The following is a 25,642-nucleotide window of genomic DNA, read 5'->3' on the forward strand; positions in this document are numbered from 1 at the left end:
GAAAACTCTCCATTAATTTCTTCAATCATGACTCTGTAATACTAAATCTGCTTCAATGATTTAGGTGTGTCATGTGGTTGGAGGGACAATCCCTAAAATAATCACTCCTTATTGTGTATATCATGTATGCATGGTTCAATATTGTATTTATCCCTAGATGGATGGGTTATTACTTGTTCCATTCCAAACTATTTGCCTAATCCGAGCCAATTCAAAGTTGGCTCGAAATTTGACCCAGGTTTAGCCGAGTCCTAATTAACCAGCTCTACTGTATACATAATAATCTTATGGTCATAAAATTAGTTTCCTTCATATTGTTGCAATTGTATGCACACTCAGAATCCTGAAAGCATCAACCAGTATACATGAATTCTGAAGAAGCCATCGTAATTTGATAAATTCCTTAACAAAGTCTCTTTTTAGTTTTGCTTCTTTTCTTCATTCTGTCCCTCTAAAAATAAAATAAAGTTAAATAAAATCTCTAAGTTGACAACATTTATAACCCTCTGCTCTGCTACTTCACTGGTGCCGCCAGGCTGCTGCTGCTGCTGCTGCTTTTTTTTTAAAGCTAAAACGAATAATATATTATGGGTACAGACACAGTCAAACAAGTTGAAAAATAATAGATCACAGGTGTTGCCATGCTTCTTTTGCTGGTATGGTATCATTCCAACAGTGAGCCCGTGCTGGCTGGTACAAAAGAAGGGAAAAAAAAAGAAAAAATGCAAAGAAAGCAGAGAAATTGAAACTACTCTGCGTGTATAACAAGTGTAGAGTGTAGAGTTTTATTTCAGAAAAATTACATGATTTTAAGCAATCATTCTTGGATGTCTCTGTTTTTGCAAGAGACCAGAAGGACACGATAAAAAAGTTAAAATGCCAGATCAGGAAACTCAACCCCGAGAGAGGGAGAGAGAAAGAGCATCGAGATTATTATATGATAACTTCCTCCACGTATGGTGGAATTGAGACTGCGCTAATTTAGGTGTTCGCTTTGTATTTGGTAATGGAAAACTCATAAGATGGTGGACGAACGTTACAAAATCTCGCGCAATTTATTTATATCAGCTTATGGCTTTATGAATGCGATACGATAACGGCTTCTTACAACAGAATGCCAATCACAAAAGCAGGTCACAATTGCTAAAGAGAAAGTACTTATCACCTGCATCAAAGTGGAGTCATTTGGAGTGGAAATCCTTAAGATATGTTTGGTTGCACCAAAAAAAAAAAAATACAAGCTGGCACTCGGCGATTAAAATCCTACAATTGAGATGCACGTTGGTAATACTGGATTGCCATCTCCATTCAGGCATTCACATGAGAACCTTCCATTAGCTCCATGCACAGGCATCACAAGCAGCGGTCTGTGAGAAAGACCAAAAGCAATAATATACAATGAATAAAAGCACCATCTTGGCCGCTAGCTGGAAACTTCCATATTCTGCGACTTCCTTCCACACATATGGGGAAAAAAATCAAATATAAACACTCAATAATGCAGCGTATTTATCCCAGGCTCTCATTTTCAAAGCTTAACATAAGAAAAGCATCACCTATACGAGGAGTGTTATGAGTATTTTTTTTCTAAAGAAGGCTTGAGTAGATTCAGAATCGGAGGCACGGAACCGGTCGGATGCGGTTGCTCCACCAATATATGTAGTCTTTTGAGCGAGTGCATCTCCCGGTCTTCTTTATACTATTTTTGTTATTTCTAATTTTGTGGGCTGCACTCTCGTGAGTGTACCAAAATTAAAAAATAAAAAACCCAAGGAAGAGTACTCCTTTCCTTCTCCAACCTATAACCCAAGGAAGAGTCGCACAAGATCCATCCACCCAAGACTCCGCGATGGCCTCCCTGGTCTGGCTCCTCCATGGCCTATTTGCATTAATAGTCTCCAGCCCGGCGCCGGCCCTGGCGAGGCCGCCGGCTCCCCCCATCAAATGCAACGCGACGGGTTGCGTCCTCTCCAACGCCTAAGGCGTGTGGGGCGACCGGAAGGAATGCTGGGTCCAAGCCGTCGCCTACCCGATGACCGAGGAGGAGCTCCCATCCGCCGTGGCGCAGGCCAGCCAAAGGAACCAAAAGGTCAAGGTAGTAAGCGGGTTCTCGCACACCATCCCGAAGCTAGCGCGTCCTCCGTCGGAGAACTCGACGCTTATAAGCACGGCCAAGTACAGCACCGGGATCGAGGTGGACGCCGAGAACCTGACGGTCACGGCCGACGCCGGAGTGGGGCTGAGGGATCTGATCGATAAGGTGGAGGCGGCGGGGCTGAGCCTGGTGGTGGCGCCGTACTGGGAGGGGGTGAGCGTCGGCGGGGTGGTGAGCACGGGGTCGCACGGGAGCTCGTGGTGGGGGAAGGGCGGGGCGGTGCACGACCACGTCGTTGGGCTCAGCCTGGTGCTGCCGGCGGGGAGCTCGGAAGGGTATGCCAAGATTGTGAGGCTGGTGCAAGGAGATCCGCTGTTTAACGCGGCGAGGGTGTCACTGGGGCTGTTGGGAGTCATCTCCAAGGTCGGTTACAAATCCTTTGGATTTTATTTGCTTCATTGATGCTGGTATTAGTACCGTATACTACATATGGTGATTAAGGGCTCGTTTGGTTTCCGAAAAGCATTTTTCTTCTTCGAAATATGATTTCTGAGAAGTAAATTTTTAGAAAATAGATGCCTAGAAAAGTATTTTTGACATGTTTGGTTGACAATAAAAAAGTGATAGATTTTCAGAGTGCTTATGTTTGGTTGACCATCCACTTTTCTGAAAAAGTTATGTGTAATTCCTATTATACTCTTAATAAAAATTAGATCTTTAATATTTTTTTAATGCTAAAAAGGTTTTTTTGAAAAAAAATAAAAATGAAGTGATTTTCGGCTCATGGAAAAGTAACTTTTCCATGTTTCTCATGGAAAAGACTTTTTCATTAAACATGAGAATTATATTTTCATGAGAATACAACTTTTCTATCTCTCTCTTTTGAAAACTTCAATCAAACAAGAAATATCTCATTACTTTTTCGTTGACCACACTTTTTTTTCTTCTTTTTCCATGAACCAAATGAGCTCTAAGATTGGCCGATGGTCGACAACTTGGCATCGTCTTATCATAACCTCGTTTCCCTTGGCCTATCCTAACCTGGATGAAGCTATTTCCGAGCCCAGAAGCCCAGGGCAAAGGATCCGTTGCCTTCTTGGTGGGGCTTCTAGGAAAGTTATTTTCCATTTAAAAAGCGATGGAAAACACCAGATACTGAGGTGAAGTGGCATGTTTGTCTTTTATTGCTCATCAAAATCATTAGCAAAACAAAATGCCCAAGGTCTCTTGTCAAGACAAAGACAGGACAATGTATTTTTATTTTTATTTTTTTTTATAGATACCCAACCACCATGGCTAGGTTTCACACATAAGCTAGAGTCAGGCATGAGATCGATGATTAGATATTAGGTCTCAAATTCACAGGGTCGATAGATCAATAGTCTTCTCCAACCCTTCTAGATGCATGAAAACAAAACATTTGGTTTCCTCTCTTCAATGGATTATAATGCTATCAATTGCATTCTCAATTATTTAGTTAATCTCCAAAGATTTTCTTCGTAACGTATATTTATGTATGTGCATATCATTCATTTTGTGAGGGCGGCACTAGTTCGGGTTTCTCAAAACCATCAAGAGGGTATAGATAGCTTTGCTGTGATATTACAACTCTACCCATATAAGAAAATATAAAATATATAAATAAATCTACTTCATCCTATCAGCTTAAGCTTTTAGGAAAAGTGGTGATTTCAACTTGAAATCACAACTTTTCCTAAAAGCTTAAGCTGATAGGATGAGGTAGATTTATGAGTTTTTTGCATAGATATTTTTCTAAATATCAGATTTTGTGTGAATACCCTTTCAAAATTGATATTTGCATGTATACCCTCGTAAAACTCTGTTATTGTATAAATATCCATAATATAACGGTTGTTCTAACGGTGTTAAAAAAATATATATTTATATTAATTAAAAATAAAATTAAAATTTGAAATGACATTACTACCCTTACTCTTTACCTCCACCACAACCCTCCCCCCCCTCCCCCGGCGCCGCGCCTGGCTTCCCCATCCCCCGCCCACATCCCCCCCCCCCGGCCCGCCCCCCCGTGCGGCGCCCGGCTTCCCCATCCCCCGCACGGCTGCACCCCCACCACCACCACCAACCCCGCCCCCCCCCAAACCGCCCCGTCCTGCAGGCTTCCCGCCCGGCTTCCCCATCCCCCGCACCCCCACCACCACCACCAACCCCATCTCCCCACCACCACCCCGCCCCGCAGGCTTCCCGCCCGGCTTCCCCATCCCCCGCACCACCACCCACCCCCCCTCCCCCCACCCCCGCCCCCACGGCAGCTTCCCCGCTGCCCGCGGGCTTCTCGCCTCCCCCTCCCCCCTCGGGCGTCCGCCCGCCCCCCGCGTATCGGGATCCCGATCACGGGCCCAAGCCCGAAGCCGAGAACTGGTTAGAGTCTTAGAGACGAGAGAGAGAGAAAGAGAAGAGGCGGAGGAGAAAAGGAAGGGATGGAGGGCTGGTGGGATCGGGTGGTGACTCCGATGAGGCGAGTTTGGATCAACATGGCTACTCGCATCAGAAATCAGAAAACCAATATTTTTTTTTTTTGATGATCCTTGTCGAACGAGTCGATTAGAACCATTCTGGTGGGAGATTAATTAGATTAGATTTATTTCATTTCTAGTTTTCACTGTGAACCTACATTAAAATTTTATTTTTTGATTTCTAACTGCATATCATATATTTTATTTGAAGATAAGAAAAACGAAATATCACCCATTTTTGATTGATTGTTGAAACATAATATGGCTGTATATATTTTTTTCTTTTATTTTATTAGGATATGTTTGGTTGATAAGCACTCTCTTTTACAATTTATATCGTGTATATTTATTTATTCAGTGTACAGGTTCTTAAATGGAGCAACAACTATTCAAATTAAAAGTAAAATTTGGAGGATATTTTAAGAAGGTTAAGAATTCTACAAGACTTAAGTACTACTTTAAAAAACAAAAGAGCTTGTTAGTTGATGTTGACTGTTATAAAGGATTAGAAAGGCTATCACATTAATTAATGTATCTAAATTCTTTCCATCTTCTATGATTTTTTTGTGTGTATATCCTTCTAAATATAGAAAATTGCATAAATATCCTTGTAAAGTTACTATTTGCTTGTATACCCTTATATAAATTTCTATTTGCATGCCTACCCATTAAGGATATTTTAGTCATTTTAATTTGAAACCGTTAATTTTTTAACAGCGTTAAATGGCATGGGTATATATGCAAAAATAAGAATAAAAAAAGGATAGAATAGCAAAACAAGTATTTTACGAGGGTATACATGCAAATATCAATTTTCGAAGGATATTCACGCAAAATCTGATATTTAGAAGGATATCGATGCAAAAAAATCTAAATTTATTTATATATTTTATATTTTCTTACAACCTGAAGGTCCAAATCTCTGTCATTAACCAAAAACCGGGTCCAACCCAGATTAGCTCAATGAGCTCCAAAAAAAATTCGAAAATCTCAACGGACCTCAGTGCCTCCAGCAGAATTTCGAATCATAACCCCCATACCCAATGCAAGGATCGCTTCACTAAGGTTTGGCTGGGAATATAAAAAAGAAAAAGTACAAGTTATAAAAGTACAGGTGCTGAGCTAAGGGCAAGAGGCTCCTGCTACTGCAAAATCTGTTCATAAGTGTATTGTTATGTATAAATTTATTAAAACGACATTTTTTTTTCCTTTCTCCTCTTCCTTTTGGTATCAGCTACATTTGCTTCACTATAAAAAACCTGTACATTGACCGGAATTGATGGCATGAAACAATTTTCAGAGACTGACTTATCTGATTCCCCACCTAAAAAAATAAAAAAAGCAAACTTGTTATCATATATGTTGGGTATTCATATTTTAATCAACGGACTAATTCTGAAGGTTTGGAATCAAAAACTGCAGGTGACCCTCTCACTAGAACCTAGATTCAAAAGAAGCATTACCTACTCTTTCAAAGATGACAGCCACTTGGAGGATGAATTCCACGATCTTGCTCATCAGCATGAGTTTCCAGACATCACCTGGTACCCATCACAGCACAAAGCTGTGCACAGATACGATGATCGAGTTCCCTTGAACAGCTCTGGTGATGGTATGAATGACTTCATTGGGTTTCAGTCAAATCTCATCGCGGTTTCGACTGCAGTGAGATCGACAGGTACATTTAAACCCTATCAGATCAAAAGAATCATACTTGTATCCTTGGCAAAAGAACAGCAAAGTTAACTGACGTTTCATGATGTTATGCAGAGAAGGCATTAGAGAAATCAAGGAATGTCAAAGGAAGGTGCACCCTGGCAGCTACAGAGATAGGATTTAAGAAATTAGTGGGCAATGGCTTGAAGAACAATATCATTTTCACTGGCTACCCGGTTGTGGGTTATCAGGGTAAGATGCAGACCTCGGGAGCCTGTCAACACTCGCCATCATGGAACACTATGAGCTCATGTGCATGGGATCCTAGTATCAAAGGACTGTTCTTCTACGAGACTACAGCTATCTTTCCTGCTTCAAAATTCAGAGACTTCATTCTTGATGTCAAGAAGCTAAGAGACCAGAATCCAAAGAACTTCTGTGGTGTAGATATCTACAACGGATTTTTAATACGATTCATCAAGAGTTCTGAAGCATACCTTGGTCAATCCGAGGATCCTGTTGTCGTGGATATCAACTACTATAGAGCTGATGATCCTTTGACGCCGAGGCACAATCAAGACATTTGGGAAGAGGTGGAGCAGATGGCGTTCTTCAAACATGGAGCGAAGCCTCACTGGGCCAAGAACATAAATCTTGCTTTTACAGGTGTGCAACAAAAGTATCCAAACCTGAGCGCGTTTCTTTCAGCAAAGAGCCAACTAGACCCCCAAGGTATGTTTGACAGCCAGTGGTCAGATGAGATACTCCTTGGGAAAGAATTGACCAAAGTTGACGGGTGTGCCATGGAAGGACAGTGCATCTGCTCAGAAGATAGGCATTGCAATCCAGCTGAAGGATACTTGTGGAAGCCAGGTCTAGTTTATAATGAAGCTATGGTGTGCAGATACACAGAATCTTAGTACAGTAATTATGTCTGATGAGAATTCTCAAATTGTTTTCTGCAGCACAAGGCATTAATAAATAGATATTGTGATTGATAAAATGAGTAAAAATGGCATTAGTTTGAATTCAAGGTGCTTGGATCAGTAATGACTAAACCATTGAAGTTGCCATTCATTAGATATTGGAAGAGATAAAAATACCTTGATATAGGCATACATTATCTCAGAAGAGGAGTATGTCTAGAAAAGAACAGCAAGATTCAGGAAACAAGACTCAAGATCAATAATAATAATAAAAACTATCATGTACAACTAAGGTTGGCCATATTGGTGCATATCGACCGTACCATTTTATACCGATACCGAATAGACATGCGGTATGCAGGGCATACCAATATTAGATACACCGAACAGGTCCCTATACCGAGCATCCCGATACTATAATAGAATAGTATTGATACGGGGTCCGATATCAAAATGGCAAACCTTGTGTACAACAACTCAACAAACTTCATCATATAATGTCATCAAGGACTTTACGCTACAAGAAAGGAAAGGTTTCATCATCACAAACAGCAAAAGAACAATTACAGGTATGCTAACGATGAATTTCTAAGCTAGGAAACTAGGTTGGGTCTCCACTCTTCATCATGGGACTTACCAAGTCAATAGACCAGGACAATACAAGTGGAAGGTACAGTTTACTTCTAAGACATGACAAAGAATTGACATTTGCTTTCTATGAGCTCCACATATATGGAAACACCAGAATATCCAACCATGTAATAATGTGTCAGATATAGAATTGTAAATTAAAAATAGAGAAACTGAAGCTATGCTAATCTTATGTTTCTCCACCATCATCTCTGCAATAGGCGAAAGCCACAACTTCACATATTGCCTGCCTCTCTAGCATGCGTTATGTAAATATGATCTCTCTGGTAATAGAGACTGAATAAGTCTTTCTAATAGTTCCACGTTTCCACTATCGGAGAGTTGTCTTCATGAAGAGTGAAAGAAGGTAATTTCTGCATTAAGCATACATTTGCTCCTTTTAAAAACAAGCATACAAACTTGCAAATTACATATGCCCCCCCGGTAATGAACACCCAAAAAGTAGCACATGCACCTATCTATTTACCTCTTCACCAGAAAACCATCCTCCACCTCTCAAACCTCTTTGCAAATCGCAGCTTCATACATGTTCTCTACCACCAATTTGACCACCAAGAGGAAATGGAGAGAGAGGTAGACAGGGGAGATGAAGTGGGGGACAGAAGACCCACAAATGCTGACTGCAGTAAAATTTTCCTATATAATTCTTTGCAAGCAGTCAAACAACAAACAATAGAGACAAATTATGATAGGATCCCTCTATGGCATGACTTCAATAACACAAATTACAAGTTTATTTTTTCATCCTATAAACGTTGTAACTTATGAATCCAAAATATGGTCTCAAAGGATAGGTGGAGAGAATTACCTGAGGTAGGATAAGCAAGTGCAACATTGGCAGGGATGGCTTAGCAAGGAGTTACTGTTTCCAATTTAGCACGACAATGCAGATACAAGAAAAACAAATGCTGAAAGCTAAAAGGCCTAACTATAATCAAAAAATTAACTTACAAAGCAAAACTCTAGAAGTCCATTATTTATGATAATGATGTTGCAAACCCATTAAAATCAAAACATATAGTATTTACAAAAATCAGAGTACACATGCATAAGTAAAAGAGAAACAATCTAACAGATGAAATAGATTATAGACTCCACATGCCATACAAAAGGCATCTACAAGTGTTGAATTATAACTGGAACCCCCCTTTTTTCTAGATTCATCTCACATCAATTACGCGACCCCATATACTTAAGAGGTCGGGGTGGATATTTGAAGATATGCCATCTGTGTGTATCCATTAAATACTGAGGTTTCAAGTCTTGCTAAACCAAGACTCCGAAATAAACCATACCTTCCATCTTCAACAATTGGATCATATGCACGAGCAGGGTCATATCTACTTTGATGGGTAAGGGAAGGACCAGCCACTGGTGGGAGTTCCCAGTATACATCCAACACTGACTCCACAAACCTGCTGTTTTGGAAATGTTCTGCATAGGATATCACCTTATTGCTGTGATTAAAGTCATCACGCATGTATCCTCTGACACCCCACCATGCTTCCCCCTCCCCGCATAGTTCATCAATGTCAACAGCCTTCTCCCAGAACCTTTTTCTTTTCATCCTTATTCTTGCCTCGTCACTATCTTTGAAGCAGCTATGCCCACCACCTACAATAAAAACACAAATTCACAATGTCCGGTCAAATGAAAATATACTTAAGGTATTTAAGGACCAGCAGAAGAAACAAGTCTGAAATTATCAACCCTTGCCCCTACTCATTGCAATGCAACTAACTCACTGACTGCACACAACACCAATTATTCAAATTGTTAAATGGTGTGCTTAAATACACAATGAGCACCATTTTTTTTTGAAAAACGATCCAGATGACTCAAAACAAGAAATGTATTTTCCAATAGCAGTTCTGTGCAGCCAGTACAGGGCTTTGATTTCTGTGCTGGACTTGCAGGTGGTATTGATTTCATAGTAATGGCTCAGAATGGACATGTAAGGAGAAGAGTAGACAGAAAAGCTAGCCATGTGGCTCACTATGCAGGTCTAAAGGATGTCATAGAACTTACTGATCTTCCATCTATCAAGTATATTCACCTGGTTGAACAATGTTTCCCACCTGCACAACTACTCAATCCATATTCTGGAAGATGATCTATTTAGATTGTCAAGAGAAACTATTTGAGACCAACATGAGATCACGTGCCACCTTCATGTACATCAAGTAGTTTGCTTGGCGATGCACCATTAAGATTTGAGGATTATAGTTGAAGCAACAAGGCTTTCATGATAATCTGCATGATCCCATGGTGATTTGCAACATGATGATCAATTATTTAGATATCTATAGGAAAAACAGCAACAGAGTAGGTTAAGGAGAGAAGATGATGAAAAAAAGATTTTTTATTTGGAATAGAAACAAGGAGATGTAAATTATCAGCTGAGGTACTCATACTAGATAAGAAGACATAAAAGGAAAATTAAAGGATAACAGGATATCACAATAACCAGCATGAAGGAAAGATCTCATTGAGGAGATGGAGTATGATGGAAGAGAATTTCAAGGAACCGGCATGCAGAAAAATATCTCTTGAAGACAACAGATAAGGAAAGAGAATCTGAATTTCATTATCAAAATGAGGGAAGAGAGCTCTTGGGGACAACCATCTACAATTCTCGAGTTAAAAGAAATGGATAATGACACCTCAGACTGTTTTTCTCCTTCAAAAAAAAAAACTGCAGTCTTCCATAAACGGTGAGCAGGAGTGGAAAATACAATATATAGAAAATAAGGTTGTCTTTCAGAAAGATCAACATGCAGTGAACCATGAGAGTGGAAATCTTGTAAGAAATCATGATTTTCTTTTCTGACCCATAAATTGGAAAAAAATGACGGTCTTGAATTTTGGCATATTCCCCTCTATATCCCATCAACGCCCTTAGCCTTTTTTTTTAAAAAAACTATCAGCCTCTCTTTAACAAATCTTAGCAAAAATGAAAAGTTGGCCAGTCAACAAATGCCTTCTTTTTTCTTTTCTTTTTTTGAGAAGATAAATGGAGTAGCATGCTATTATCTATGTTTCCTAATTTGATTACTTTATTCACTCAATTCTCCAATCACAAACCAATTCAACTATTCTAAATCACTTAACATTGAACTTTAGAATTTTAAATTGATAGAACTATTCAATTTAGAACACAACTCAAATGGTAATATTTCTCTTTTAGGTTCCTCTCTCCTATCCATCCATTTTATACCATACCATTTTTAACAATATATTCTATAATTTATATAAAATGTAATTGAAATTTTATAATTACCCCCCCTCCCCCAAACCAAAAAAAAATGCAATGCACTAGCAGTAGCAACTATAGAGGAATTTGAAAAGAATTAAGATAAACAAGCACTAGGATTAAGCAGTTTCCCTATTTCCTTCATAGAATGTACAGGAAACTGATAAGAAAGTATTTAAAGGAGAAAAAGAGTGGGAGGAGGAGAAAGGGAGAGGGGGGTGGGGGGGGGAAGGGGTGCGTGGATGTTAGAAAAATGTGAAGATAGATACTATGCCTCTGCATGGAACTATCATGCTTCTCCAGTTTTTAAATGAGCAAAATCAATATTCCTAAACTATCCTTTCCAAAACATGGGTATCAAATTCAAACACCACCATCTCCCTACCCCACCCCATTTATATACCAATCCCATGAGACATCATGCCAGATTTGCCGAAGTCTCAAAATCCATTCCATGTCCAGAAAATATAGATGTAAAACATATAAAAAGGCAGCAATAAAGCATGTCCAATAAGGAAACAAAATAAAACCTGTGATGACAGGATGCAGGCACAAGGGATAGTTTGATGGAGCTCTGTAGGATGTGAGAGCAACTTGATGCAATCATACATCTCTGAAGCTTTTTATCAACGGATCAATAGTTTCCAGGAAGGGAAGAGTTATTCCTGGCCATGGTGTTAAGGAGACAAGAAGTCCAAATACCAGAGGGGATTGATACACATGTTGGAACTTGCTTAAGCCAAAACCTTAAACCATTATGTTTTGAAACCAAACATCTATATCAATCCTTCTACCTCCCACTAATTTATTCCATCTGGAACTATACTTCACATATGATCCTCCACATTCCACCCCTTCAAGTATGAGCAAATTTCAACTTCCCCTCGAGTACAATCTACTACTCTCGAATCAAAATTTGCGCCCAATAATTCTTTTGAGTGCACTACATGCAACCATTCCATCCAAGAGCCACATCTCACCACAATATGATACAGCTCAAGACTACGAGTCTCGCTCTTCAAAAGCATTTTTTTGCCACACCTTTATAAAAGTTCTCTTTTCCAAGAAAATGCCCAAGCCTATGGTCAACCCATCACCATGCTCTATCAAGTTCAGTTTGCTGCATCAACCCAGCATAATGCAACTCCTTTGACTTAGCTCTACCAGTCCGCATATTACCATTCTACAAGAGCTATCGATTGCGGCACAATTACACCACCAAGAATTGCCCAGGATTGTCAATCATTAGCTCTAATACCACTTGTTAAGGAAACAAGAAGTCTTAATACCAAAAGAGCTTGATATACATGTCAGAACCCAATACATCCTAAAAACTTGAGCCATTAAGGTTTTTGAGCGCAACCATCTATATCATGCCTCCTACTTCTCACTAATTATCCCATCTCAGATGTGATCCTCAACAAATGGTTCAAATGGTTTAATAATCTATTCCTATATTGGTTCAAGTAGGTTTCCAGAGATAGCTTTGAAAATACAATATTTATTTTTTGTTTATCAAGCATATGAGAAAAAGCTTGTTAAGTAAGATTTTCCAGCAAATCATTGACAATTAAAAGGCATGGCATTCGGCATGTCAACTAGGTGTGGTTATCTAGCATTGGAGGATGGTGCAATAGCAAGTTTGCAGATATACCGGCAAGCAGGTATAATACACTAAATAGACATTTCTTGCGATGATGTTTCAAAATTTAGTTGGTGGAACCAAGATTTGTTGTACCGCCCAATATCGGGCATACCCTACTAGAAGGAAACCAAACAAAACTCAACTTTAAATCGGTACAAGCCTCGTACTACCCCATATCGCCTTCGTACTGATCCGTACTGCCCTATACCGCCTCGTACCAAGGCATACCGACCTGTATTGAGGCGTATCGAGGTGCATACTGACGTGCGTACCGATCTATATTGAGGCGTACCAGGATAAAAATTGAGAAAAGTAATTAGAAAGCTAAGTTGGTACATGATGCGTGCTATACCATACCGACTATATCGTACCAAACTGATGAGGTATCAATATGGTATCCGGTATCGAGATTGCGGACCTTGAGTAGAATCTTGAATACCAAACCACACCCTATACTAAAACACAATCATGCTTAATGCGGGAATCTTTGAAAGATCAGCTTCCAAAACAAAAAAGCTCATCCTTAAGATAACAGACACTTTCCTAGTCTTAGATTCAACATTCCTAATGTACATTCCATGGTTAGTTGGTTTTAACAATGTCGCCTATTAATTGTATTACTCAAAGTGTCAGCGAACTGATCAAGAAACACAACAGTGAGTATGAAGTTCGGACTGCTTTATCCATTGAACTTTATGAAGTCTCTAGTATTTATACAAATATTCCATGGATAGCTGGCTTGCATCCATGAAAGCGCAGGAATAGGTAATATATGGCACATAAAAGCCAAGGAAGAATACAAACATGCACCTCTAATATAAAATTGATCACAGATTTGCCTTAGGGAATAATGATCTCCAGTTCCCGTATCATAGTTATCCTCGAATATAAGATGCCGGAATCCAGCTTTCTGTGCCTGCTTTAATCTGTTTCAGCAAACACAAAATCAACACCCACAGCTTATGGATATATATGCTAGAGGAGTAAATGAAGACTAAAAAAGTTATTAAACTTCTTCTCTTATGCTCTTGCAGAGATCACTAACAGGTATAATTTGTAAATTGCAAGGCTGGATAATGATTAAAATATAAAATCAAACATCACCAAGAAATGGAAAAGTTCCATGGAACATGAGGGGACAAAAAGCAAAATTTCAGTAACACTTGAGCTGAGTAAACCAGAAAAGGATATACAAAAGTTTTTTTATGTAATATGGATTATTTGTGTTTGGATAGAAGAGGACCAAATATAGGGCATGCATATACCTCTTCAGTTCGTTCTGGTGATCATCAAAGAATACGAGCACCCGGCTGAGATCCAAAATCTCATGCTTCCTCATAACATTCCCCCAGTCGACTCTTCCAAAATCCAAAAAATCCTTCCCAGTGAAGTGCAGTTCGCATCAACATAGGCTGGCCCCTTCTTCAGATACTTCTCAGGGTGTCGGGGCATCAGCGATATAATCCGTGTCCCTGGCATTGCTTGTCGAAGGACCCACGTCGAATGTCCCTTGAAAGCTCCACTCTCAATCATCAGATCTGGCTTCAGCCAACGGGCCATGAACCAGAGTCCGAAGCTATGGTCAAAGCCCATCCCGTACATGTTGTTCTTGATTAGACGGGTCTCATAGATCGGTACAAACTCTTCCAAGCCTTTGATTAGATCCTTTGTCGTCCATTCTACTGTTTTGCCGTGTTTCGATCTGCCTTTTGCCAAGAACAAGAACTAAGAAACCATGGAATGGAAGAGAAATTCTACCTCATATAACCAATCACCAAGCTATAAAGCTGATGGGTCCCGAAAGAAGAAAAAAATTACAATCTGGAACCTATACTTAAGATTTAAACTGCATTTGTAGTAATATTAGTTTCAATCTATTATTCTAGTTCACCCAGCCGAACAATTTTCTTTTTTAAAAATGGCATCTTGAAGACAGGAAGCCTTGAGGAGATAGCAATGATCGATATAGCATTTTAAATTTCCATAAATAAACTCGTGATCTACCAAAGAATCATGACAGAAGAGGCAACTTAGATGGAAACCATATTGACTCAACCAGAGGAGCGAACTTTTTGGAAGATTCCGTAAAATTACCATAATTCTCATTGTAATCTCATCTACACTACCAAAATAAACCGGACAAATCTGAAACCTGAGAAGTAACGACCAAAACTTATTAGACGCTAGAAATCCAAAAAGGCAACAAAAGATTCTTCCGGACACGGAATCACGGAATCGAATCACATCATAAAGCCAAATCAAATAAAACTTTAAAATATTTACTCAAAAATAGATCAATCTTTTTCCTCAGATCAGCGAAAGAAGCTACAAATCAAGCAATTAAACCTCAAAACACCCTAATTTCCGCAGATCGAGAGAAGGAGAACACAGATTTAAAGGGCTTACACCAGGGAACGCCGAGGAATCCGAAATCGGAGGCAAGGCCCTCGAGGCTGGCCTCAAAAAGGGCGGTGCGGGGGATGGAAACGTAGGCGGGGACACAGATCACGGAGCGCGAGCGGAAGAAGAGGAATGAGACGACCAGCAGCAGGAGAAGGAGAGAGAGGGAGACGGCGAGGCAGTGCGAGGCGGAAGCGAGCCGGGCGTGCATAGAGTTCCGGGCGGCAAGGGAGGCCTGCTTCCGGGTCTTGGACTCGTCGTCGCCGTCCTCCTCCTCCAGGCTCGGCGGAGTCCGCCGAGCCGAGAGCACGCACTCCTGCAACATCTCCTCGGCCTTTTACCTTTTTTAAAAAAAATTTAAACTGCTTTGTGTATTAGTTTGCGGCGTGCGAGGCGGTGGCAAATGGTAGCGGCATAGTTTGGGTTTGTGGGCTATGTTGGGTTTGGTTATTGCCATTGGGCCTCGTTGCACGAATTTCCATGCAGAGCATATAAGAAATTTTAGATCGGGTGTTGGAATTATAATGTTCTCTCTCTCTCTCTCTCTCTGGGAAAAAAAAATTATGAATTATTATTCTATCAAATGAGACTTAAGTTATTCTTGTGTAGTTTAAATTGGACAATAATTCCACCACAATTTTGCAAAATGCTTGTGTCTTCTTTTGTTTTCCCGAAAATTATGAGTTATATGTTGATGATGCTCTAGTTGTTGTTGATGGTGGTGTTTCTGCTATGTTTTTTAGTTGTTAAATCTCCCATGATTCTTTTGACCTGAATGTAAAGCATAAAATTACATGGATGTATGAGCACATCAACACTCTTGGGGTGTAGCTAGCAAGAGGAGCTTCTCTTGGTGTTCCAGTTGACTTGGCATTTGATCTCTTAAGCAGAATAGAAGAATCACTAAGGGATATGAATTATCCAAAAGAGGTGAAAAGTTAAGGCAAATGCAGTTAAGCCAATGAAGCTGCGGATTAGGTGATTGCTTTATACGGCTAGTTATTCTGGTAGTACCTTGTAGGCTGGAGATGGAAAGTCATCCTGGGCACTCCGAGACATTTTGTTTTCTGATTTTGTTGAATTTATCCATACTCATCAAGTATTGATCTACATGTTTTAGCAAAAAAAAAAAAAAAAAAAAGCAGTTTCTTCGCATGCAGTGATGGTTCACATCAAAACTCTATAGTTGAATAATCTCACGGCAAAATGGGATTGCATGAACTTGGTCACAGCCTACAGCTTTGTTAACATGCAATTTTGGAAATTTTTCAACCAGTTTGGCATTATATTGGGTAAATTGGATTGCAGAACCAAGAAAAAATCAAAAGTATTCCTTCTTATGCTACATTCATCTTCCTGTTTTTTCTTAGCACGTCCTCGAAAAATAAATGCATCACATGTGCAAGACATTAGTCATACATTTGCATCCTTCCACATGAGGCTGGCATAAAGCCTTTGGCTGTTGATGATATCTCAGGACTCCTAGAGCTAGAAGCTATTGATCTCCTACACTCAATTAGAAAAGAAAGAGCGAAGTTTTAAAGGAGGTATTCGGACATGTCTTATTTTATTTTTACTTGCAAATTCAGAAGTTTTTTTCTCTAGGAATCCTGAGCAGGGTCGAAATGGAATAACATGATTGAAGAAGCATTTAGTCCTTGACCCTTTGCTTGGAAGACAGGAGTTGTGACCACCAAGCTAATGCCCAGTTAAAACTAAAATAGAGCATAGTAGGTCAAAGTGGAGCCTAGAAATTATGCCCTGAGAGGCTTACACTAGTGTAGCATGTCCCTCTCCTAGAAACTAAGCTTCCAGAGACCCAGATTTCCAATTTATAACACAAAATCTTCCACCAACAGAGCTGTCTTTACCTTGGAATTTGATCTTTTTTTCATAAACTCAGGTCAATAAATTATGTATTTATTACCGGGTTTTTACTTTGCTTTCCAGTGTTGGGTCCATTCTAGTGTGTCTGCAAGTCGGCAGCGAGGTAGCTACGTATAGATTAGACTGAGGTACAATAACTGATAGTGATTTTGTAACTGATTGTAGTAGTTTCATGGAGACTTTATTCTAATATGTGATGTTAACTTTGTGCTCTAAGGATGATATATTTTGGACTCGTTTTTGGTGCGGACACGAATACTGGACTGATTATTTTGCGGGATTATGGTCGTCGCAGGAAGACGGTCCAACCACTTTCATTGTGGCTGGATTGATTGATGTTTTTCTTTATTATTATTTATTTTTTATTTTGATAGGATTAGTTTGCATATTGTCTTGTGAGGACCTCTTTCGAATTGTTTTTTATTGGGACTTATTTGTTATTTGGTGGCCCTATATATATATATAGGGCATGCATTTGTTATTTTTTTCAATGAATGATTGCATGAAAATTAATCTTCTTCTTCCTCCTCTCCACTCCTCTTTCTCTTCTTCTTCCCCTCTTTCTCTCCTCTTTCTCTCTGCATTCCAGTCCGTACATCCGTCCTGCATCAGCTTTGGTATCAGAGCAGGGCTGACTTTGCCTCTGTTGCTGAAGTCGAAGGATCCAGTTTATGGACGGACCCCCGCCGATTCCTTTTCGGCCTTTTCCTCACCTGTATTTTGCTAGATCATTTGCACCGCAAACGCCGGAACGCACGGAAGGTCGTCGCACGGCACGCATCCCGAAGAAGAAGGGTCACTCCATTTCTTCAATTTTTTCTTCCCTGTTCATCACCTCACCCACCGAGAACAAAGAAAAGGCAAAACCCTCCCGTCGGTCGACTGTCTTCGGGCGTCAATCCACAGATCGCCTTCGCCCCCCCACCGCCGCCGCCTCCACCACCGTCTCCGTTCCCTCTCCCTTCCCTCTCGGTCCCTGCACAGAAGGGGAAAACCCCGTCGCCGGCTACCCCCACAGTGGCCCGAGCGGCGAATAAGCCGCCTTCTCCCTCTTTCCCCCCCCCTCTCGCCGTTTTCCCTTCCGGCCGCCGCTACACAGGCGCCAATCACCGCCTCACCTTGCAGCGCCGCCGAATCACCATTGGAAGCCACCGCCCGTGAACGAAGCTCGGAGAAGGACACCACCCCGTTCACTGCCGCACCAGCACCCCGTTCCACCGGCGCAACGTCTTCCCGCACCCACCGCCGCAAAATCAGGCGAGATCCGGCGAAAGCGGACGGCCGGTCGAAGGTGGAAGACGATCCACAGTACGGGTACGCTTTCGACCCGTTAACCCTTAACCCATTAGCCCGAACCAATTCAAAAAAAAAAAAAAAAAAAAAATTCAAAATTCAAATTTCTATATTGCGGATCGGACTACATTAACGGATTGGGTCTGTTAACCCGATAACCCGAATCCGTTTGGGTTATTAAAAAAATAAAAAATAAAAAAATAAAAAAAAAAAGGCGCTGCACGTGACGCGTAAGTCACGCACGTGCCGCGGTTTAGTTCTTTTCCCCTCTTCTTTATTTCCCGATCTTCTTCTTCATCTCCGATCACCGCTTCCCGCCGCCTCACACCGTCCCACCACCACCATTCCCGCGGCCTTCCACTGCTTTCTGCGCCACCGCCCTTGTCCCACCGCCGCTGCCATCTCCGCTGCTTGCACCACCGCGCCGCGCGCCGCTCACGCCTCCTCCGTGCCGCCGCTTGCCGCTGCTCGTTACTGCCGCACCGCCGCCGCCGCCGGGTTGCTCTCACCGCCGCGCCGCCGCGTTGCCGTCGCCGCCGTCGACTGCTGCACCGCCACTGTCAGCTCTGACAGCCTTCACTGCCGGCCGCCCCAATCGTCCTGCATCAATTTTGGCCGCTGCTAGTTACTGCCGCACCGCCGCCGCCCCGCCGCGCCGCCGCCGGGTTGCTCACCGCCGCGCCGCCGCGTTGCCGTCGCTGCCGTCGACTGCTGCACCGCCACTGTCAGCTCTGGTATCAACTCTGTTTCTCCTCCCCGCCGGTTAAACCTGTTCATTTAAGTTGGCATTATTTATTAAATTTTGTGCTTGGTGATTAAGTTCCATATATTCCAACGCATGCAACCACATACATCCACAAGACAACCAGAAACCCTAGTAGTCACATTTCTTTAATATTAACTGGGGAGCTAGATCAAATTGAGAAGACATATGTGGCTCCGTGACACCTTGCATAGTCCGAGAACTTGGTACTACTTGTTTGCAGCTACTTGTTAGCCTGCGTATTATATTAATTTTCAGTTTGCAATAACTATCTGCTAGGGAGTAGTTTTAGTTTATATTGAGCATTTACTTTGCAATTGTGAATTCATTTCATGCATTAGGTCTACTTAGGAACCTTTATAGTTGGTCAGCTCATACATTTGGTCATTCATTTTATGCATCTACGTAGTGGTCGTGTCGCATCTCATTTTGAGTTTCCCCTAGACATGGATTCCAAAATTGAAGCCCTATTAACAGCTATCCACGACACTAATGATCAAGTCCAAAACACTAATGCCCAAGTTCAAAAAACTAATATTCAAGTCCAAAATACGAATGCCCAAGTCCAAGCAAACAACGCCCAAATTCATGACCTAACCACAATGTCCACCCAGGTTAATGCTCGACTCGATTCAATTGAGGCCTCACTTCAACGGGTTATTGAATCCCAAAAGGTTAGTACTCCCCATTTACCGGATCTTGATGAGGACGATACCCTAGAACAAATCCTAGAACAACAAGGTTCGGTTCGGCAGGGCAACTTTGATCATAGGTCTGTTCCAGGTCACCATTATGCCTACCCTCGCCCTAGAGGACCTGGTCCCATTCCTCCTGTTGATAGAGGTCACCGACATACCGTAGAATCTAGAGAGCCTCGTGACCCTGATGAAGATGTAATGCGAGGCATTAGGATTGAAGCCCCCACCTTCGATGGTCGTCTTGATCCGAAAGTCTTCTCCGATTGGCTACACGAAATGGATCACTTCTTTGAGTGGTACAATCTGTCGGAAGAGAAAAAAGTCCGATTCGCTAGAATGAAACTCCTTGGTCGTGCTAAGTTGTTTTGGCAAAACACCGAACAACTGTTAGCCAGGAGACATCAACCTGCTATTACCGATTGGGTAGAGATGAAAGAAAAATTAAAAGAAAAATATCTTCCATTAAGTTATCAATCTGACCTCCTAGATCGATGGAACAATTTACGACAAGGTAGTCGCACAGCTACTGATTACATCGCCCAATTTGATGAATTTATGATGCGAAGTAATATAGCTGAAGATGAACGTATGATCTTAAGCCGGTTTCGACGAGGCCTAAATGATGAGCTTAGGAAAGAACTTGTCCTTCGTGAAGTGGCCACCTTAGACCAAGCATATACATTTGTGCAAAACTACGAACAATTCTCCAAATCTGTGTTTGCTAGGCGCCCTGACACCAGGCGTGTTCCCACTAGTGCCCAACCATCTGGACCCAAAACCCCAGTCAGTTCTGTCCCACCCAAGCCCTTTTCTTCTCCACCTATCCAAAATCGAGATATTAAAGGCAAAGGAATTTTAGGTGAACCTCCAAAAACAAGCTCAAGAATTCAGTGCTTTAAATGCCAAGGGTTTGGTCATGTTGCCTCCCAATGTGCAAATCAGACCCTTGTTATTGATGCACATGAACAGAAGGATGACATAGATAATTTGGAGGAACAAATTTATGAGCCTAATTTAGATGATATTCAAGATGTCGAAGATGAACCCGAGGACGAATCACTCACTTTAGGTTGTATCCGACCTAATCCCCAGATAATTGCCCACGAACCTGACCGATCCACTGTGAATGTAGTAAGGTGTGCAATTACCCAGCCTAAAGCGACTGATGACTGGAGACGAACCTCAATTTTCCACACTTACATTAAATGCGGCGAAAAAGACTGTAAAGTTATTATTGATAGCGGGAGCTGCATTAATGCGATATCTTCCAGCATTGTCGCCCGCTTGGGTCTGACCCCTGTGTCCCAACCTCACCCTTATAAGGTCTCCTGGATCGACACGTCGTCCATTCACATTAAGGAACGGTGTCTTGTACCTATTCAAATCCTCTCTTATAAAGACACTGTCTGGTGTGACGTACTCCCAATGGACGTAGGTCATCTGATATTAGGTAGGCCTTGGTTGTTCGATCTCGATGTCACCATCTACGGTCGAACTAACTCTTGCTCCTTTGTCTTCCAGGGTAAAAAGATTAAGCTTAATCCTTTACGGCCCAAAACGCTAAATAAGGGTACGAACAAGAGTAAATCAAAGGGGAAGGAACTGCATATCCTTAACCCCACGGAATTTGAGAGGAACGTCTTTAAGGACTCTCCGGTGTTTGCCCTGCTAGTTAAAGAACTTCAGCCACATCTCACAAGCACATTATCGGCTGAATCCCTCGCTATTCTCGAGGAGTTCAAAGAAGTTTTTCCGGAAGACCTTCCAGATCATTTACCCCCTTTGCGTGATATTCAGCACGCCATTGACCTAGTCCCGGGAGCTACCCTTCCTAACCTGCCCCATTATCGGATGAACCCTTCTGATCATGCAGAGCTCCTAAAGCAAATTAACGAGCTTTTACAAAAGGGATTTATTCGAGAGAGTCTAAGTCCTTGTGCCGTACCTGCCCTTCTTACTCCAAAAAAAGATGGGACTTGACGAATGTGTGTAGACAGTCGGGCTATTAATAGAATCACGGTCAAATACCGTTTTCCTATTCCCCGGCTCGACGATATGCTGGATATGATGGCAGGTGCCTCGATTTTCTCCAAGATTGACTTAAAAAGTGGCTACCATCAAATCCGGATTCGTCCAGGAGATGAATGGAAGACAGCCTTCAAGACCAAAGATGGCCTCTATGAGTGGCTGGTAATGCCTTTCGGCCTCTCAAACGCTCCAAGTACATTTATGCGAGTGATGACTCAAGTACTCCGACCTTTTATGGGCAAATTTTTAGTCGTGTACTTTGACGATATCCTTATTTATAGTCAAACTAAGGAGCAACATTTAGGCCATTTAAGGCAAGTTTGTACGACTTTACGCAACGAGAACCTCTATGCTAACCTTAAGAAGTGTTCATTTTTCACTACTCACGTAAACTTCTTAGGGTATATAGTCTCCTCTGAAGGTTTATCTGCTGATCCTGCGAAAATCACCGCAATTGTTGAATGGCCTGAACCTAAGAATATTACTGACATCCGTAGTTTTCACGGCCTGGCCACATTTTACCGTCGTTTCATTAAGGGCTTCAGTACACTTATGTCACCTATCACTGATTGTCTTAAACGAGGTGATTTTCAGTGGACACGCGCAGCCGCTAAAGCATTTAATGACATTAAGAAAAAAATGACGGAAGCGCCAGTTATGCGACTCCCTGATTTTAACAAAGTTTTTGAGGTGGAATGTGATGCATCTGGCTTAGGAATAGGTGGTGTGCTTAGTCAAGAACGTCATCCTATAGCTTATTTTAGTGAAAAGCTGAATGAGGCTAGACAAAGATATTCCACCTATGACAAGGAATTTTATGCCATAGTCCAGGCCCTACGGTATTGGCGACATTATCTCCTTCCTAATGAATTTGTTCTCTATTCTGACCATGAAGCACTTCGTTTTCTTAATTCCCAGAAAAAACTTAATCACCGACATGCCAAGTGGGTTCAGTTCCTCCAGGATTACACTTTTGTCCTCAAGCATATGTCCGGTGCTGCGAACAAAGCTGCTGATGCGTTAAGTCGTCGAGTAACTCTGTTGTCCGCCATGTCTGTTTCCATCACCGGTTTTGATAGACTTAAGCTCGATTACTTGTCTTGCCCAGATTTTGGCCAACTCTATAATGCCCTTGCTGATGGACAAGGACCTTTGATTGATGGTGTTTATCTACAAGACGGGTACTTGTTCAAAGCTTCCAAGCTCTGCATTCCGCGCACTTCCGTGCGCGATTTCTTGATTTGGGAAGTACATGCCGGTGGTCTCTCTGGACATTTTGGCCGTGATAAGACCATAGAAGAAGTTGAACGTCAATTTTTTTGGCCAAGTTTGAAACGGGATGTTGCTAAAATTGTGGGACAGTGTCGCACGTGTCAACTAGCTAAGCACAAAAAACAAAATACTGGCCTATACACTCCGTTACCTGTCCCAGATCGCCCTTGGCTTGACCTTAGTATCGACTTCGTACTCGGCCTTCCTTGCACATTTCGGAAACATGACTCCATTTTTGTGGTTGTGGATCGTTTTTCTAAAATGGCCCACTTCCTTCCTTGTTCCAAAACTTCCGATGCCTCTCGAGTAGCCAAGATATTTTTTGATGAGATTGTTAAGTTATACGGTTTACCAAAAACCATTGTCTCCGATAGGGATGTCCGTTTCATGAGCTATTTTTGGAAAACCTTGTGGCATCTGGTTGGCACCAAACTTAAATTTTCTACGGCTTATCATCCTCAAACCGATGGCCAAACCGAAGTCGTCAACCGAAGTTTAGGTAACCTTCTGCGTAGTCTAGTCGGGGATCACAATCGTAACTGGGATTCTATTCTGCCTGTCGCCCAATTTGCATATAATTCGTCAGTCAATAGATCTATCGGGATGAGTCCATTCGAAGTGGTCCATGGTTATAAAGCTCGCAAACCTGTAGATCTCCTACCTATGTCCCCCCATATTCGCATTTCTGAGTCTGCACATGCATTTGCACAGCACATTCATAATCTGCATCAGGAAATTAGCAAGCGCATTCATATGAGTAATGCTCAATATAAGCTACAAGCTGATTCTCATAAGCGAGATAAATCATTTCAAACTGGGGATTATGTGATGATACGTATTCGGCCTGAGCGGTTTCCATCTGGGACCGTCAAGAAACTGCAGCCTCGTAGTGCTGGGCCCTTTCGGGTATTGCAACGCGTGGGTACTAATGCTTACGTTCTTGATCTTCCATCTGATTTTGGTATTAGCTCCACTTTTAATATTGAGGATTTGGTTGCTTACAAGGGCCCCCTTTCTATTCCTACTGATCCTTTCGCTCCGCCATCCCTTGAGCTTGACGATACTCCTCTTCTTGATTCCATTCCATCCCCGACCAATCTAGCTTTACCACCAGCACAAAAAGAACATATTGATGCCATTTTAGATGAGCAGACTGTTTCTACCAGTGATGGGGGTGTTCAGCGTTTTCTGGTTCGTTGGCGAGGACGCCCGGAGTCTGATACTACATGGATTACCCGTGCGGAGTTACAGCGCATCGACCCAGATCTTTTGGAGTACTACCAGAGTCATTCGTCGGGGTCGACTTCTTCTTACCCGGGGGGAGTTGGTGCGGACACGAATACTGGACTGATTATTTTGCAGGATTATGGTCGTCGCAGGAAGACGGTCCAACCACTTTCATTGTGGCTGGATTGATTGATGTTTTTCTTTATTATTATTTATTTTTTATTTTGATAGGATTAGTTTGCATATTGTCTTGTGAGGACCTCTTTCGAATTGTTTTTTATTGGGACTTATTTGTTATTTGGTGGCCCTATATATATATATAGGGCATGCATTTGTTATTTTTTTTAATGAATGATTGCATGAAAATTAATCTTCTTCTTCCTCCTCTCCACTCCTCTTTCTCTTCTTCTTCCCCTCTTTCTCTCCTCTTTCTCTCTGCATTCCAGTCCGTACATCCGTCCTGCATCAGTTTTGTTTAGAGAAAGAATTTTGTTTTACCAAAATATTTTTTTTAACTCCTTAGAATGTGATACTTAAGAAAATAATTTTAGCATATTTGGTTGACTATAAAAAAAAGTAGTACATTCTAAAATGACTTATGTTTGATTGAGCATCTATTTCTTAGAAAAGTTGTGTGAAATATTTATTATATCTTTAATAAAGGAACAAATCTTATCCATATGTTTTGATGGATTAAGAATAGTTTTGAAAAAAAAAAATCAATTTTCAACCGATGGAAAAATAGTTTTTCTATGTCTCTTATAAATTTCTTTTTTTCCCATGAAATATAGAATCTTATTTCTTTGAAAATGCTAGTTTCTCACCTATTTCTTTTGAAAATTCTAACTAAACAAGAGGTCATTCTTCATTTTTTTCATTGACCATACTTTTCTCCTCCTTTTTCCACGAACTAAATAAGTCCTTTTGTTGTTTTTCTCTTCCTTTCCCAAGGCTAAAACACCAAAAATAAAAAATAAAAGAGAAGGGGGGGGGGGGGGGGGGGGGGGGGGGGGGGGGATCTGAATAAATATACTCATCCCCACCACCCCTGACACTTAAAACAGTGATCAAAATTAGGTACCTGCATAAAAAAAATCATCCTCAACCAATAAATTAGACTAATCGCCCATCTATGAACTAAGGAAAGAACTATCAGCTAACGTCACTTCTAATCCATGGAGTCTAGCTATGTTATTTCGTTCCCCAACGGTTCCATTGCAATCCAAGTGTCATGCTCTCACCATCTTGAACACATTACACAACTTTATTTGGGTCACTCCCAAGAACAAGTCTCCTTCAACCTTCCCTTTTTTGCTGAGTTGCACCAACTTTCTTTTCAAAAACCCTAGT

The 25,642-nt window shown here is 41.4% G+C and overlaps 2 protein-coding genes and 2 pseudogenes across 2 annotated transcripts; 3 read left to right on the forward strand and 1 right to left on the reverse strand.

Annotated features, from left to right (window-relative positions):
* The first annotated feature begins 1,822 nt into the window (after positions 1-1,822).
* Positions 1,823-7,187, forward strand: LOC103709534 (annotated as a pseudogene).
* Positions 7,188-8,802: 1,615 nt separating this feature from the next.
* LOC103709491 lies at positions 8,803-18,014 on the reverse strand (annotated as a pseudogene).
* On the forward strand, positions 16,037-19,081 carry LOC120112532 (neural Wiskott-Aldrich syndrome protein-like). Its single transcript, XM_039132101.1, has 2 exons — positions 16,037-16,054; positions 18,562-19,081. The coding sequence occupies exons 1-2, from the start codon at positions 16,037-16,039 to the stop codon at positions 19,069-19,071; spliced, it is 528 nt and encodes a 175-aa protein (XP_038988029.1). The 3' UTR covers positions 19,072-19,081.
* Positions 19,082-19,669: 588 nt separating this feature from the next.
* LOC120112534 lies at positions 19,670-21,745 on the forward strand. Its single transcript, XM_039132102.1, has one exon. It carries the CDS (start codon positions 19,670-19,672, stop codon positions 21,743-21,745), a length of 2,076 nt encoding a protein of 691 aa, XP_038988030.1.
* The last annotated feature ends 3,897 nt before the right edge of the window (positions 21,746-25,642 follow it).

Source organism: Phoenix dactylifera, chromosome 11, assembly GCF_009389715.1.
Source record: "Phoenix dactylifera cultivar Barhee BC4 chromosome 11, palm_55x_up_171113_PBpolish2nd_filt_p, whole genome shotgun sequence".
Lineage (NCBI taxonomy): Eukaryota > Viridiplantae > Streptophyta > Magnoliopsida > Arecales > Arecaceae > Phoenix > Phoenix dactylifera.

Excerpts from the sequence above, each read along its gene's own strand:
- LOC120112534 (XM_039132102.1), top strand. The coding sequence starts at position 19,670 with ATGTCCACCCAGGTTAATGCTCGACTCGATTCAATTGAGGCCTCACTT.